General features: G+C 49.2%; 1 protein-coding gene across 1 annotated transcript in view; it reads right to left on the reverse strand.

The window, feature by feature from the left end:
• The window catches only part of arhgap21a (Rho GTPase activating protein 21a), a 47,171-nt gene extending 32,360 nt beyond the window's left edge, over positions 1-14,811 (reverse strand). The window contains exons 1-2 of the mRNA XM_088283396.1: positions 14,437-14,811; positions 13,540-13,744 (exon numbers count right to left, since the gene is read on the reverse strand). Coding sequence (XP_088139522.1) covers positions 13,540-13,593 — 54 coding nt within the window. The 5' untranslated portion in view covers positions 13,594-13,744; positions 14,437-14,811. The remainder of the gene's footprint in view (positions 1-13,539; positions 13,745-14,436) is intronic.
• Positions 14,812-16,563: the final 1,752 nt, after the last annotated feature.

The following is a 16,563-nucleotide window of genomic DNA, read 5'->3' on the forward strand; positions in this document are numbered from 1 at the left end:
AAGATGCCATTGACTGCTGCTCGCTGGTCGGAAAGAGAGGTGGGGGGTGGGGGGGGGGGCGTCAGAGGTTGTCGTGGGTCTGACTGAGCGAGAGCTACCCATTAAGCGTTAAATCTGTTTCTAATCTGTTGCCGGGTGAGTGGATGCCATCTACTGACGACGCTGAGCCCACGTTCAATAACCCAGCTGCGATAAACACGCCGTGACCGCACACACACACGCACACACACATATCAATACAATGAGCCGTCCCTGGTGAATGAGGTGTCGAGGTGGGGGCTAACGGTGATGGGTTGGTTACATGTTAGTAGCACTTTTTAACAGAGACCAAAGGCCAAGCAGGCGGATGTCGACCCGTCATCTTCGCTTGGGCACCCGCGGGAGGCTACAAGTGTTTTAAAAATCATACCTAAACTGTCTCGGAAAGCCAGTTGAGAACATTTTTCTTCGCTGGCAATAAATGTTCTTCCCCATTGAATACAGGATTACATGATAGTAAAACGGCTTCCTGCCCTGAAGCTGTCAGACGATGTAACCGAGCGCTCTTTCAAGTAGTAAGAAGAATGGCGCTGAGATCAAAAGTATGCAACTCGTCTCTTCAGGAGGTCGTTAACTTGCCAGTTTGTTACATAACAAGCACGGGGGCCAAACGGTCATGATTAAATGGCTCGAAAAGGTGTAACGACACGCTGACAAATCGGGATAAAAATAGCGCTCATCGGTTTAGCAAACCTGCAAGCTTAAATTGGTAAAAGGACAAACCGAGAGCGGACAAGGGCGGGCGAGCCCAGTGGGTCCGCAGCAATCACCTGGCGGCTGGACGTACCACCAGCCACTCTAATCCTGTTAGCGGAGCAGAGATCAGCGGCTAAACTAAGCAAACTGCACTCAGTCAATCCCTTTGACCCGATTGTTTCGGCAGGGTGTCGAGGGGCTCAAGAGACAGGTCTTTGCCGCTTTCAAGCGGGGTACAATAAAAACGTAATGACAACCGGGACAAATCGAGGATTCCTTCCGATCAAAGTCTCACGACAAGATTATCCTGAGTGATTAAGACCATGGTGTGAGGTTGCATCTTTTAAAAAATTACAACACAAAAGTCAAAACCCATCTGTTTTCGAAGTAGTGACTGTTAAACACGCGTTTTGGAACAATTTGACTGGCCACACCCTGCATTGATGACCAGCAGATTTGTTGAATCGAGCAATTACAATCATCGCAGCTGTCAGACTATATGAAGAAAAAAAAACGCATCATGCCACAGTCAAAAGAAATTCAAGAAGAAATGAGAAGCAATGTGATTAAAATCGGCCGGATGTCAGTCTGGAAAGGTTACGAAGACATTTCCAAGGTTTCGGGTCTCGAAAAAAAAACGGTCGCAGCCATTATCCACAAACAGAGAAAATTGGCAACTTGGGAAGCATCATGAACCTCGCCAGGGGTAATTGGCCATCGAAAATGACCTGGCCTTAGTCAAGGTTGTGTTTATGACAGAACCACAACAAAGACAACCGAGAAAACGTTCTTAGCTTATTTTATCGCGATGCATTTCATTTTCATTGATTTTTTTTTTTTTTTTTTATTGTATGGTGAGGCCAACCTGACCGTCCCATCCTCACCAAGATTGTCGGGAGTCACACGGGAGGGTGAAGACCTTCGGGAATGTCTCGCGCTTGTGTTCAAGTCGGCGTAACTATCCCAGACGTTTCCTGTCACACGGACGCAACCTTCAGCCGAGCTGTCGCAGCCAGCACTCCGGCATTAAGCGAGCCGACCTCAGCGATGAGAACGAGACAACGTAATGCGAGACCTCCGCAACGGAGAGTAAGGGCTGATGACGACAGGGAGGAAAGGGGAGATTAGTTTTACCGTCGCCAGGTAACGCTCGCAAACAAAGTCAAAGCAAAAGAGAACGTGGAGCAAATTCAAATGGAAGGCTGTGTAAGAACCACGTGACAAGAACAGCTTTCGGGCCTCGAAAACAACCCGAGTAAGGAAATGACTCCCAAAATGCTCTCGCTGCTGTGTGGCGTTCTGGCTTCGGTGTGAGGAGGGAAGCAATGCCAACAGATTCCTCGCGCTAAAAGTCTTGTGGACTGATTTGCGTTAGTCAATATCTCCTTGTTCGCGCGCCTCTTTCGCAGTCACGTGTGGGCCGCTCAGCGCAATGATGCCGGAGCTTTGATTAAACGCTCCGCTTCATGACTCCGAAGGCTGCATCCTTTTTATTTACGTCCAAGATCAAGTTCTCAGTGGCCCAAGCGAAAACAGATGACCTCAGCTTTCACTAAATTGCAACGTTGGCCTAATTTATTTATTTTTTCTTCATCAGGCGGTAAAAAGCACGTCCTGTTATGCGGTTGTCCAAAAAGCACACAGTGGTCTTTTCAAAACAAGCACCGATGGAAAATGTCAGGTAGTAAAAAAAAATATTGGACCAGTGTGAGTCTCCGAAATAAATATGTGCACGGTGGCGAGCCGTCCAGCGCCGGTCTCGGAGGAAGAAGGTGACGCAATTCAAGCCGGGCGGGGTGGGCTGAGGATGGAGAAGAGGGGCACAAGTATGTTGACTATTGCAGCCCCCCCCCCCCCCCGTCCCACTCCCTCCAAAACGTCCACGGCAGTCCCGCCCAAAGCGGAGGCCCATCTGGCGAGCCTCGTGACCCGACTGATTGAAAGCAGTTGGGGCTCAGGGTGAGATACGGACACTGGAATGTTGGGAGTGTGGAAAGGCCCGGAATAAAGTGCGTCGAGGAGGTGTGCGCATTGCACATTGCCTCTGAATGCGTGGATGTGTGTTGTGGTTCAGCTCCCCGTCCCACCCCCCCGGTCATCAATCACCTAAGAATAAAAGTCTTGATACCGGCTGATGAATGAGGACTCCTAATCTGCTTTGACTCCATTCCGTACACACCGTGTGTATTTTTAAACGGGAATTCTCCGTCCGTCTCTTGTCTATGTAACGACATTTGCAAGCGGTCACGTGCATGCCAAAGCAACAGATGGCGCTGTAACCTGGGGAACCTCCTCCAAACGTCAAGTCTTCACTGGAGAATCCCGCCGAGTGGCATCGTTGCCCAAACGCAAACCAGGCGGAGGATGCTAACGGCTGCTGCTGACGGAGCATCTCGCCGATGCTGTTCGCTGCCGTCCACCCCAACAGGGGGTGCGCCGTGTGGTTAATGTCAAGCTTGTGCTTAATTCAATAATGAGCTGAGTGGGAGAAAGCTGCACCCCCCCACCCAAAAAAAGGACAGCGCGGTTAAGAGTTAAGTGGTTTGGTTTTGATTCGAAGCCGTGCGGCTTCGAGTCTGTCAGTGACACTTTTATTATCTTTTTGAGACGTGCCAAGTGGGAGTGTGCTTTGCAATCAAATCGCAGTACTTTAATCAGAATGATTGCCGTTAACTGCACACAACACTTTGTATTATGCAATTTCATTTGATTTTTTCATCTTGACTTGAATTGGGGTGGGAAAGAAGCCACTATGGAACAGGAACTTTTTTGGAACATGGGAGTAGCCTCCACACACGAAGGCCCGAATGGAGATTTGAAGGCCAAAACTCAGAAGTACAAAGCAGACGTGCCAACCACTAGTCCACTGTTCTGCCGCAACCAAATTTGGCTCGCCTGTTTCCTCCCTTTCGCACTTTCTTGGCAAAAGCAATCGTCCTGTGCGACGATTAAGTCATCGCTCCATTTTAAGCACCAACGTTGGCAGAAGCTGCGAAGCATTTCGGAAAATCTCTTAAATCACCATTCTTGTGGAGCTTTTCAAAAAAACGACATTTGGCTGACAGGTCAGCGACTGGAAGACCCGACAACGGCCACACCCGGAACCAGCTGGAAACAATAAGAACTCCTCATCTTTTCCTTTTCGGCTGCATCTCTTCTCCCCTTCTGTTTGCGCCTCCTCGACATACGGATCTCCTTCTGGTCCAGGCCCCTCCTGCAGTTTGGACGGGCAACCTCCACTTCTGAGGCTGTCAGATTGCTTTCGGGCTCAATTCCTCATCGTTCGCGAGGGGTGGAGACGCTATGGTGACAAAGTGACGGGAGGGGCGTCATTTAGCCACGTCCAATCGCGTGCTCTGATGCCAAAGCGTCCAATCAACACCTCTTTTGCCAGAACCGAGCGGGGCGTGCGGGAGGAAGGACAGCAGAAGGGCGCCAAACACGGTGACGTCAGCGCCAGGCCTCATCAAATGACGGAAGATTACCGCGAAGGGATTATAGAAAAACACAAATAAAGGCTATAATGCCAGTGTTGTCAGAAAATACAAAATAATATGCGTGGTGAACGCATTATTGATTTATTCTATTATTAACTTTATGAATACAGTGCTTATGACTCCAGCTTTTTTTTTTCCAGAAAGGCAATAGTTTGCAACTCAAGAAGAAACTTGTATGTTGGGGCACCATATGCTAATTGCACTCTTACAGAAGGTCCACAAGGGGGTTGGGCTGAGGAGGAGCTATGCGCTTTAAGACGGCAACGTAACACTTTGAGCCAGTCTAAGCTCCTCCCCCGACACGTCTGCATTGCACCAAAGGGACGCACGCTGCGGCGTTCTCTCCGAGATTCCTTCTTGCCGCTAAATGAAAGAAGGAACCACGGTCTGTGTCGTTACCAAGGTGACACACTCCGAGGACAAAAGGCGGCAGCATTGGTGGTGCACGTTTGTTTGTTTTTTTGCCGTACAAATAAGCAAGCGCCGTCTGTTTATTGCAGCTCCACACCCCCTTCATGCACATATGTCGGAGGGATTACGTGCGGAGAAAGACGAGGGGGAGGGGGTTACGGTGACAGTACGAGGTGAATCAGCATTCTGCTCACGAGCCAAACTGCTGAGCTCAAATTTACGGCAAGCGTGTCCTGAAAGCCCCCGCAGATGACGAGGCATACCCGCCCCCCTCCCCTCCCTCGACCCAAAAAGGAGGATTTCTTGCAGTTCCTCCAGCGGGGGGATCACATGTGACCTACTTGTGTAGAATCGACGGCCAGGTTGAATGTGCAGGCTGTGCGTCAACATTAGCGCAGGTCGTCGTGCTGAGCTCCCGTTGGGAGGTTAACGCTACAAGGACCAGTCGCATATGAAATACTAAACCGCAGATTTTCTAAAAATCATTCAATTCATTTTTATTATTACTAGACAAATGCGCAACCAAATTGAGAGTCGGATGCCTTCCAGTGGGAGTGACAAAGAGCTTGAAACAAGTATTCTTTGGAGAGATTCCTTTTTCCTCAAAGTGATGTTATATGAAAGTCTCCCATTTCGAAAAGGTGCTACGAAATACTTTGAAAAAGTGTGTTTCCAGAAGTTTAAGTGAGCGCTCATAACTTGAACGACGCAAGTCAAGCTCCACTAAGTCGTTTCCAAAATTTCAGACCACGACTGCAATGGTATTCAACTTTGAACAATTCTAGCAACTAAAATGCCAGCAAAGACAGTTTTTTTGGGGTCAGGGCAAAATGGGAAACATCCGCCACATGTGCTCAGATGAAGCTCGCTAACATTCTTCTTGTGAGTGTGTTGTAAGTTTTATGACACTTCTTCCCTCCCGTTCCTTTTTTTTTCTCTCTTCTGCGGTATTCGCAGCCACTGGCCGCTTTCATATGCTAATGGTCGGCGCGATTGTGCGGGCCAACAGCCTGGAATGCTTCCCCACAAAGAAGAAATGAGATGGAAGGAGAGCGCAGAGAAAAGCCACAGACGGACACGTCAGACAACGCCGGGCGGATGCGCAGCCGAGGCCGAGACTCTCCGCCCACGACAAAATTCGCACATTTTCATTCCGAACTTGCAAAAACACACGACGGGAATGGACATGAGCATCGTTTTGCCTCGTTTGAATCTTGCGTTCACAAATCAACGAGGGGGCCCACAGCGGGCGGGGGTTTCCACTGAGTTGGGCGTGGCCCCCGCCTGATGTTGAGGTCACGGATGATGAGGTGGCGTCCAAACCGCCATCGAGTCGTCCCGCCGACATTCCGACTTTAGACGCAGACAAAGAAAGAGGACTCACTCACACTCGCACGTTGATCCGACCCTTTGGGGACCCGGAGCAGGTGCGCCAATTAGGGTCTATTGGGGACCCCCACCATCGCCTGAATGCTCCACATAATTGGTCTCTTCATCTATGAATTATTAATCCCAGTCACTCTGAGTTTTTTTGACAGAAGTGAATTGATGTCAGCAACTAGGACACGCCAGCCTGGTTAAGCCAACGGGTGTCATGTTGCAAGACATCACAACAAAGTGGGTGCGTGTGTGTGTTGGGAGGGGGGGGGACGGTGACACTCTAGTATTGAGTAATTACACAAAAGGTTTGAGTTTTGGGTGGCAGGAATGAACCAGAAATGTGAAATTAATTTTTTTTCAAAATCTGCAAAACAATCGAAATGGTGCTTCAGCAAAATTCTTCAAATTAGGCCCTAACTTTTTTTGGTGATTTAAATGAATGTTGTTCTCAAAAATGACAATGTGAGCGACACCAGCTGATAAACGCCACAAGCTTGCCAACATAATCCCAGCTGCATCCGTACATCCGACGGTTGCGCTCCCTTGGCCCCTCCCACCAGGTGAGAGCTCGTCAATATTTCAAAATTGCTCTGCACATTCTTCAGCACCTCTGACAGCCGCAAAACAAAGAGGCCTATCAGTTGCCCGTAAACAATTTTGCAGAAATTGAATTAGGGCAAGCCGGGGCGCGGCACGGCCTGCGAGCCTTTCTTTGTGGCTCACATGAATCATTCGTGGGCCGAAAAAAAAAAAAAAAAAGAAACGCGACAATGAGCTGCCTGTGTGAATGTCCAGTCAAAGGCCCAGAACGGCACGGAGGAGCTGACTTGCGAGCATGTACAGACAGATGCTGCATACACAAAGAACACAAAGAGCACAGTATGTGACAAGTGCGTTCACGCATCCAAAGTGGAAACTGGAAACATTTCCACCTTTTCACCCTCGGACAGTAAAACTCTCACAGCTCACAATTGACAAATTTACGTATTTGCGGCAGGGCGCCGCCTTGTTACCGTCCTAACTTAGGGAACATTTTTTTTTTCAATACTGAGATGTCTTGAGCATTTTAATTAGATTGAAGCAAAAGATATTTCAGGAAATAACTTAACAAGGCGCATTTTGTCAACTCCAATTGTGTCCATGGCCCCCCCTGGCCCGGAGACAGCGCCAGGCACGCAAGCAAAGGGACACTCGGAGGTCAGCATGCCCGGCACGCCAGAGTTTCCACTTCCACGGCGTGCGGCTCAATGAATGCCGGCTATTAATACAGCAGATATCAGGGATGCCATTGGTGGAAAGCCCCAAGACAGTGAGGCGAGCAAACGCTACACATGGTGCGAGACGGATGCTACGCACCTGACGGTTCCAGGCACAGTAGAGATCACAGACCACACTCCAGTTGTTGTTGAGCATGCAGTCCAGAACTTTCAGATGAGACATCTTGTCGTCGTCTGAAGAAGCGGATCCGCCTCCCCCCGACGCTTGTCTTTCAGCTTTGAGTCACAAACCACGTCGTGGCGGTGCCCCTCCGGGCCACGCCGACAGACGGGAGGGTGCCAGGAGGCGAGGGCGACACGGGGGACATCTCCATCCCCATCTGTGAGCCCGGCAGGCACCCTGCCAGCTTGGGCTGTTTCGCCGGGACGCACGTCAATTAACGAATGTTAATGTAATGATTTCAGCGCATATTCCAAAGCAACTTTCCCCGGGAGGGAAAGTGTTGTCCATTTGTCTCCGAGCACGCGGCATCGCCATGGATACGCGTCAGTCCGCATTGGCGGCGCGAGGCTGTACCTCCCCGCGCTCGTCTCTGCAGTTGTGTCGCAGCGTCTCGCTCTCAAACGAGCGCGGACGCAATGCAGGACTTCACCTGGGATGGACTTTTAACCGCATCTCTTCCGGAATCTCGGACCGCATTTTGTTTGTTCTCATCCGCGCCTGAGTGATTCAGGTCCGAACGGGCAGCAGTCGTCCTCCATCATTCACCAGCGTTTGACCCGAGATGCCGCTAAAGCGCTGGCTAATGGGAAAGTAGTCATTGAAAAGTACGACTGACGTCACGCGCTTCGCCATGTCCCTTGCGGGGTACACAGGCAACGTGACAGATTTTTGGCTTCTCCAAACGTAGTAAGAGCACTTCATAAAACCGGTTGACGATTCTGTACATTGTTTTTTGTTTTATTTTAATAAAAGGTTTGAGAGTTACAAGCAGTCGCTCGGTCAATTTTTGCCAATTTTTCAAGGGTTAAGAAAAAGAATGCTGAAAAGATAAAGTGAATGACGTCCACTGAAATCCCATAAAAGCACGAGCAAGGTGTGCCTAGAGTCCACTTGGCGAAGCGGCACGAGCGGAACACGATCGCAACATGTACGAAAATGAAGAAGTGCTCCCGCCAGCCAAAGATGTTCGAATCATTCCTCAGCTGTTCCTATCCCCTGCAAATGTCTTTGAAGAATGAAGGAGCATTCCCCGACTACTGTCTGGAGGAGGCATGCCACAGCCTCGGCCACTGGGGAGGTCATCTCCACAACGAAAAGCAACATCAAGTGGCTTCCTCACTGCGGGATGTCGGAAGAAGATTCCGGAAAGTCATTTCAGAACCACCGGGGGCCAGTAAACACTTGTCCGGGACTGTTTACGTTCCCGTTGGCTCCCTGTGAGGCACTACAACACCCAGATGGTTGCGATTGAGGCATCGTCAGGAAACGCTCGAGTTTCAATTAGCAGTGAGGAGCCAGCCCCAGGCCGACTTTAAGATGTTCCTGCATTTGAATGCACGCTCGTTTTCACAATGGAGGACATGAAAGGATTTGCTCGCATCTTTTGCCACACGTACATGTTGAACAGATCTCGAACCCGAGACTTGTCCCTTTCTTACGGACGCCAGAACAAAGTCAACATGGTGAGGACAGGGGCGAGCACTAAATCTCGCAGCGGTGAAGACAGGATGAGTGATAACAAACTTGAAAGACCCGACACGAGCAGCCCTTTGAACAAAACCTCTTCGGGTCGGCCAGCAATCGGCTCCCAAGAACTCTCCCAACTGAGAGCTTTCCTACCCACAAAACTCAAAGCTTACAACGGGATTGCAGTTTGAAACGTCGGTCAGATCCAGTCGGCTGTTTTGAGATAATCGCCCCCAGTTGACTAAACGGTTTCAGGGGCGATCGGAAGCGCTTATCTGGGAATGACAGCAGAAACCAGTTTCCGTTAGTCAGCGGAGGCAAGCACAAGAGCAAATGTCGATTGAGCGCAAATCTGAGCCGCGTGCGGTATGATTTGGAAAATGTACTTTATGAACATTAAGAATTTGAATGTGACCCACAGAAAAGTTTTAATGATGTGTGCCCCCTCACCTTAAAGTAACAATTCAAACATTATCCCTCTACCCAAACTGGCCTTAAAAACTCAAACAAAATCTAACCTTTAAGGCCAAAGGACCAAAATGAAGTCAAAAGCTTTTTGTTGTGTGATTGCTGTTGTGTTATTGCGCCCAAATAAATTGTCATGATGCGCCCGTCAGGCCAGCTCAGCTGACTCAGCTCAACTCCCACGTCTGCGCCAATCAGCACCAAGCAGGAGAGAGGTCCGTGAAAACGGCCCCGCCCCGCGCCCCTCCCCCTAACACACTCTCGATATAATCCAATCAAATGTGAATTATGGATCTCATGTCTCTCGGAGCGCAGGCACGCCACTTGCACACAAACGACGACGAGTGCATGCTGGCTTCAGATTGACCTTGCATCTGGGAAATCAGAAAAACATTCGGAGGCTTTCAAACACAAAAAGAGTTGTCTTGCCTATTTCTTGCCGCTGCCTCCGAAATCATTGATGAAATGATTCCGTCATCACGGAGCCTCACCGCGGACTTCCACCGGTGATGGCGTGAGGAAATGATGTGGTTTACCGCCAGGATCTCGAAAGCTCACGCAGAGTCGGCGCTCGAGGCTATGTGCTGATAGCAGCCGCTTACGTAAGGCTCCGTTCACAACAAAGTCACCCACGTGGCCAAATGTCACACACGGAACAAAACCATCAGGCCGCCTGCCAGCGGGAGAGCCAAAGGGCAAAATGTGGAAGGATTGGAGGCGGGAAGAGCGTTTGTGACTTTTGATTTGGGAGGAATCCGAGACATTGCTACCTTACCTGACAAGTGAGCCAAATTTGGAAGAGGATGTTCTGGTTGGTGTGGCAAGCCAAACAAAACGTAACTTAAGAGCGTGAGATTCAGGCAGTCCTCGAGTGGCGTTCACAACACCTCACTTGACTTGGTTGCCTGGCAGCAAACGTAAATGTACTTGTTGCGTTTTGAGCTGATTGCCGGCGATGCCTCGGGCGTCTCTCGGCCTCACTGAGCATGAGGATGTTTCTTTTTCTGCCCACCATCTTAAAGCCCCCCTCAATACGTCCTCCCTATTCCCGCCCGCTAAAACAGCTTGCCGTCTTTTTAACCGGCACGTCAATGGAAATCACTCGCGCAGAGCGGGAAGGACACGGAGCCAATCGGTAATGCGAAGAACAAAAAAGAGACAACTGCAGTGGAGAGTAGATCTGAGTTCAATCACCCCCCCGCTCACCCCCACCACATTTTTTCCTTTTTAAATTCTCAACATTTTTTCCGCCTGTGTCTCTTCAGACACGGGAGGCTTTTTTTTGGGGGGGGGGGTTGATCACCTCACAATCGACAAAATTCTGGGTTGCTTAAGGAAAATGTCTTTTGGCGGCTGAATTATTGGGTGACCTCACGTTCACGTTTTATAGCGCGTCATTAAACTTTTCCCACACGCAATGGCAAAAACTTGTTTTTCGCAATTTCGAGTCACTGTGGTTCACATTTGGTAGCGACGGGATAAAATCTTTCAGGAAGGATCTCAGGAACGTTCAGAACAAGTCCTACCCGCGAAATCCCTCCAAACAACTCTTTATCTGAGCTATTTTGCGCCGTTGCACCAACATGACGTCGCCACACGAGCATCAGATACGCCGTCCCCAATTTGATGACCTTGAATGCGGCCACGCGGATTTCCCTTTCTCCTGGTAGGAGAAAACGACAACAATAGCTCGAAGGAGATGCCAAATTCTGACTGTACGCCTTCTGCCAAGCTTCCATCCTCGTGTCGGCTAAATATAGCAACATCAAAAGCGTAGGACGCAATCAAAGGAGGAGGGAATGAGGTTATCAGGCTGGCTGAGCTAAAGTTAGACCAAAACACCAAGCCCCCCCCACCAAGCCCCCCCAAAGGCGTCCGGCCGTCCTCATGAGCAAGGAAGGCGATGCATGATGGGAGTTGAGGCGAGTCGCAGTGTGACACCCTTTGGTTGCCTGGCAACCATTTGATGTGCACTTGAGTTGGAGGGCAAAGCGGGACATTGGCGGTCTTTCCAGATTTTGCAAACCTTTCCTCTTGAGGTTTAATCGCACACGTAAAGTTAAAACACAGCACGTGGCTAATATTTTAAAAACAGCCTTTGTGGCATTTTATTTGATTATTGATTGAATATTGGTCACATTATATGTTAGCATTAAGCGAGCACACTTTCATTTGAGTGGTTTCGGTTGAAGATTAGACATTTCGTTTGATTTTTGTTCAGCGAGAACTGAGGACTACAAAGAGCATTTTGAATGTTAGTAAAACTCGTCTGAAGCGAAGGCAGGCTGGTGAGGGGAGGTGCGAGAAGTAAAAATAGGCGCAGCATCGGCGTCGAAAAATGGGCAATGTAGAGAACCCTGCGGCACACCTTTGAAAATTGGTCAGGGAGGTGGAAGGGGTCAAAGCATTTCCAAATATTTTTTGACATGCTCTGCCTACTGTAATTGGGGTGGGTCTGGAATGTGTCCCTCTTGACAAGCGGGTGGGGTGGGGGTCACTGTATCCATGTACATGACTTTCATTAAGACAACAGTCTCTGCTTTCTTCCACCCAAGCGACACAAAATGTCAATAATAATCCGCTGAGGAGCGTCAAGCGAGGTTGCGGGTGAGCGAGTCCAAAACTGACGTGGCACACGTGGAGTGTTTTTCTCAGCGTGACGGGGGGGCAGCTGTGTTTTCACGGCTTGGGCGGCGGTCGCTGTGTGTGTAATGCGAAAGTGGGGAGGCTTGGAGGGGGTTGGGGGGGTGATGGTGATTGGAGGGGGGGGGGACTTAGAGACGACGCCCCTTCCGCATTAATGAGGCGGGATGGGAAGGTGAGGGAGGGGCGCTTCATCCCGCCTGGGATGTGTCATTAAGGAAGGGGCGGGGGGCACTCAGTGAACCTTGAAAGTTGGTGCGTGTTGACGTAAACAACAAGATGATGTCACGCCAAACTTGCTGATCATGCCCCCTAATGTTGCCCATCGCTTAGAAAAAAAATCTTTTCGACATACAAACACTTTTGAGTTGAAGACAGGAGGAGGCATCTCCATTTGACTGACAATCAGCGACCAAGCCCGTGCGAGGAAGCACACGCGTACTCGAGCTTGTCGCGCTTCAGCTGACGCCCGGTCACTCACCATTCGTTAACGACATCATCATCGACGCCACTTTGACTCGCGACTCCCATGTCACTCACCAGATCAGGCTCTTAAAGCCACACACACTTAAAGTCGCAGATACTACAGTGTAGAAAGTGAGGTTGGCGAGCCCAAGTGACGAAAAATAAAAACTGCTTTATTGGTTATATGTTGGTGGGAGTGTTTAATAATCCAAACTCAGAGTTATTTGGCTACTTTCTTCATTTTGTTACTTTATCTATGTTGTTTTGTACTTAAATTGTCTTTGTAATACACTTTAGAGTTACTCCTGCCTGGCTTTCCTGCATTTGGGTCCTCCTCCCCGCAAAACCTGACGGATGGAGTCCAGATTCAAACCCCCAACCACAAAGCTAGGAGGCAAACGTTTTGATCAAAAACTTGATTTGAATAATGTCACTTGCTTCTTTATTGAAGTGTGGACCGGCATCTGAGATTTTATTTTAAGGCTATATCGCCCAGTCCGACTAAGAGGATTATGGCACGCACACGCACACGCACACGCACACGCACACTTGATTCCATTTTCTGATGATAATCCAAAACACGGCAGCACCACTGGCCAGTAATGACATGCACTGGGTCCAAGCTGCAGCGTGATGATGATGATTGCAGTGATGTAAGCGCTCGGGTCGGCGCGCAGAAGCAGAAACTTTTTCCAAAAAAAGAAAGATTCGCCGCGGGAGCATAAACTTCTCTTTGTGCTGCACTTTTTTGCTCTTAAACAGTTGTCATGGAGGGGAAGGGCTAAACCCGGTCAACCCGGACACACGAGCCGCATCACACGCTGGTGAGCTCTGTGCATGCGTGCACATTCCCCCTGGAATGAGAATGCTGGGATTGTGTGTGTGTGTGTGTGTGTGTTTGGAAGGGCAGGAGGGAAAAAATGTGAGCTCAGTGTGATGAGGCTCACATGGATGACACTTAAGCAGGGAGAAATCAACAACTTGTGCCACATTCCGAAAAACTCGATCCGTCGCTCTCACTGCTTGAGTGACCTACCTCGCACGGTGCATCTCGGAGTCGATGCTCCTCGCTCCCACGCGTCGCCATCATTTTCACGTCACAACGCACAAGTCTGTGGGGGGCCGCATGGAGCTCGGGTGGGTGATGGCCCAAAAAGACAAAAAATGGAAAAAAAGGAAAAGAAAAAAAAAAGTCCTAATCCACGCCCTCCTCCTTCCTCATGTCCGGTAGAGGTGGGAATCTGGACAGGAATAGTAAACATTTAATGCCATATTAAATGGAAAAATCTGATAATATTGCACCACTGTGATGGACTCTATCGGACAGGTGTCGATTTAGCATTACGTCCATTATGGTTGTCAGTGCAAAAGTGCAAAGAATCCTACAGGGAGCCCTTTTGTTGAGGTCGTGGTGACCTCACTTGGACACTTGAAAGGAGCAAATTATTGGGAAGAGCTTCCGGCGGGATCCAGAGCAACGTGAAACCACAAATTCCGTGATTGGCTCTACCATAGGATGCAGGTGTACCTCGTATTAGAAAGCGTGAAGCCTTTTGTGATGAAATGGAAATATTTGCAAATAGCATTAAAGTCTTCGGTTCTGATGTCAGCTGTCAATGAATTCCAAATGCGTGAGCACATAGAAGCACAGCACACACACTGAGGACTGACATTTGCGTCACCGATAACCTTGCACAGTGTTGCTTTGTAGTGATGCTGATATTTTGTCATTATGTGCAAAAGGGAAAAAGATGACATTTCTTCACGATATTAGGTGCACGTCAAACACAAGTCGATGGCTCGTCACGTCGATGCGCTCAAGTCACGTGCACAAGCAAACAAGCATTTTATTGCCCCTTTCAAACACTGACAAAGTAGCGGTTTTTTTGAGGGGGGGGAATAAATGAAAATAAAACACACACGACGAGTCTACCTGTTATTGATGCAGAAAACAAGGGCCAGGCGACGGGCAGAGCCTTTGGTCCATGTTAGGTCGGTGGGGGCTCCGTAGAGGAGAGCGGAAGGCTGCGAGGAGCTCACCCCGCCAGTGGCGCTCCTCCGGCGGCCGCGGCCCGCTGGAGCCGCTCGCTACCAGCTCGGTTGGAGAAAAGGCGGCGGGAAGAGCAGCGAGAGACGCCCCTCGGCGGGCACTCATTCCTCACGGCGACCCGGCGAGAATGGAACCTCCCGTGTTCATTCATCTCCACCGCGAGCGATCATCAAAAATGGAAAAAGACAACCAAAAAATGGAGAGAAGTGAGTATTCTTGCGAGTTTCCAGGTGGCGGCGCGACCATCTGTGCGGAGACGGACAACTGGCTTGATGAAGCCCCGCCTCTCGGTCAGCCCCTCACTTGACAGCAACCAATGGGTTGGCTAGTTTAAATTTGGAATTTTGACGACGAACCAATCGGAGACAGTGTTGCATAACAGTTGCTATAAAGAGCAGACGGCACCACAACGACATTGACCCATGGCAACTTGCGCTTCTATAGACAATGTAACATTTTATCAACCATTTTTATATTTCCACAATATATAGCACTTATGTATTATTTTTAAATATATTTGTGGTAAGGCTCGAGCCAAAAAATTGTGCATGACAACGAATAGAAAAAAATGAGGCGCTTGAACAGGGATGCATGTGCAGACCTTTTTTATGTCAACTAAAAAAGTAACGCGGAATGATGGGATTTATGTTGTCAGAAGTTCATTGAAGAAAACCAAAACGTTTGTCTTAATCATACTTATACCTAGAATAATCCCATGAAGTGTTCATGTTGCAGAGGTCCCTTCATTTTGTAAATTCTTTTGTCTTGCCCCCAAAATAGCGTTGATATACACGGTCTTAAAAACAGAGCAAATGGAATCATGCAGTCCATCGATGTTTTCCACCAAGCGCTGCCTTTAGCGAGTGCAACATCAGAGTTCTTAACTTTATTATGATGACATGTAGGGCACAGCGTCCGCATGGGAAACCAGGGAGCCCCCCCCCAAAAAAAGGTTAGTGGTGGGGTGTGTTCTGTGTGTGGTGGAGTTGATGGGGGGGTGGGGGTGCTGCACACAGCTGATGCAGACAAAAACAAAGGCTGACAGTGTTCGGTTTGCGGGCTCCTCGGCCAGCACAATAGACGGCGGGACAATAGAACCTCCTTTGACCCGCACTGCTGCACGGACCCCCCCCATTTTCAGGGGGCTATAGTGCTATTGTCTAAAATAAAGACCCCGTTTATAGACAATGGCGAACTTGTGAGCGGCGCTGTGCCGCAAGTGATGCTAAACACGGCAAGAGTGCGCCAAACAGCTTGGCCGGCATGTCAAACATTAGGCTGTGCCGTGACAGTTCATCAGGGATGCGGTGGAAATGTCATTCCCGTTCACTTAAATGGGCGGAAAAAGATTGAAGTTTGCTTTTTGAAGAGGGCAGATGGGCCGGCTCATCCAACTACTTCATGCCATTCGCACAACAGAATAATAGCAGTGACAAGATTTCATCCGGAGTATTTATTAGTACATTACTCCTAAAGTACGACTTTCCTTTCTCGAGAAGCAAGTTTGTGAAACGCGGTACTAGACGGATGAAAGATGGCGTGAGGAGGCGAAGGTCGCGGCCCTCTCAAAGTTGTTGTGTTGCTCGAGTGCATCTGGAGTCCGGTTTGCCGACTGGAAGCGACCCAACGGCACCAGCGGTAGCGGCGGCGGCTCTCGGATCCATCGAGTCCATCGCTGGAACGCAGTCAACGCCGGAGGGGAATGTACTTTCTATTTGCGTAACACCGCGCTTCAGCCAAACCGTATTTCCAGCGGAGAAGAGCGCACGTGGCCGTTGGCTCGCTGCGGCTTGAGAACGACACATGTGATCAGAACACGGAGGGAGAAACGTTTGCACATGCTTCAGTTGTCGCTCAAAAGAAAGAAATGCTGCTTAGTTGAGGGGGGGGGCTTTTACCTTTTAAAACATCGTTACACTTCTTAAAAGACACTTTTGAAAGTAATGGCAGACCATCGTGTAAGATTATTTCAAAGGAATCCAAGTCGTTTGCTTGCACTGTTGCTCAAAT

The sequence above is a fragment of the Idiotropiscis lumnitzeri genome, chromosome 19 (genome assembly GCF_059441095.1).
Source record: "Idiotropiscis lumnitzeri isolate Australia: NSW breed Sydney's pygmy pipehorse chromosome 19, RoL_Ilum_1.0, whole genome shotgun sequence".
Taxonomy (NCBI): domain Eukaryota; kingdom Metazoa; phylum Chordata; class Actinopteri; order Syngnathiformes; family Syngnathidae; genus Idiotropiscis; species Idiotropiscis lumnitzeri.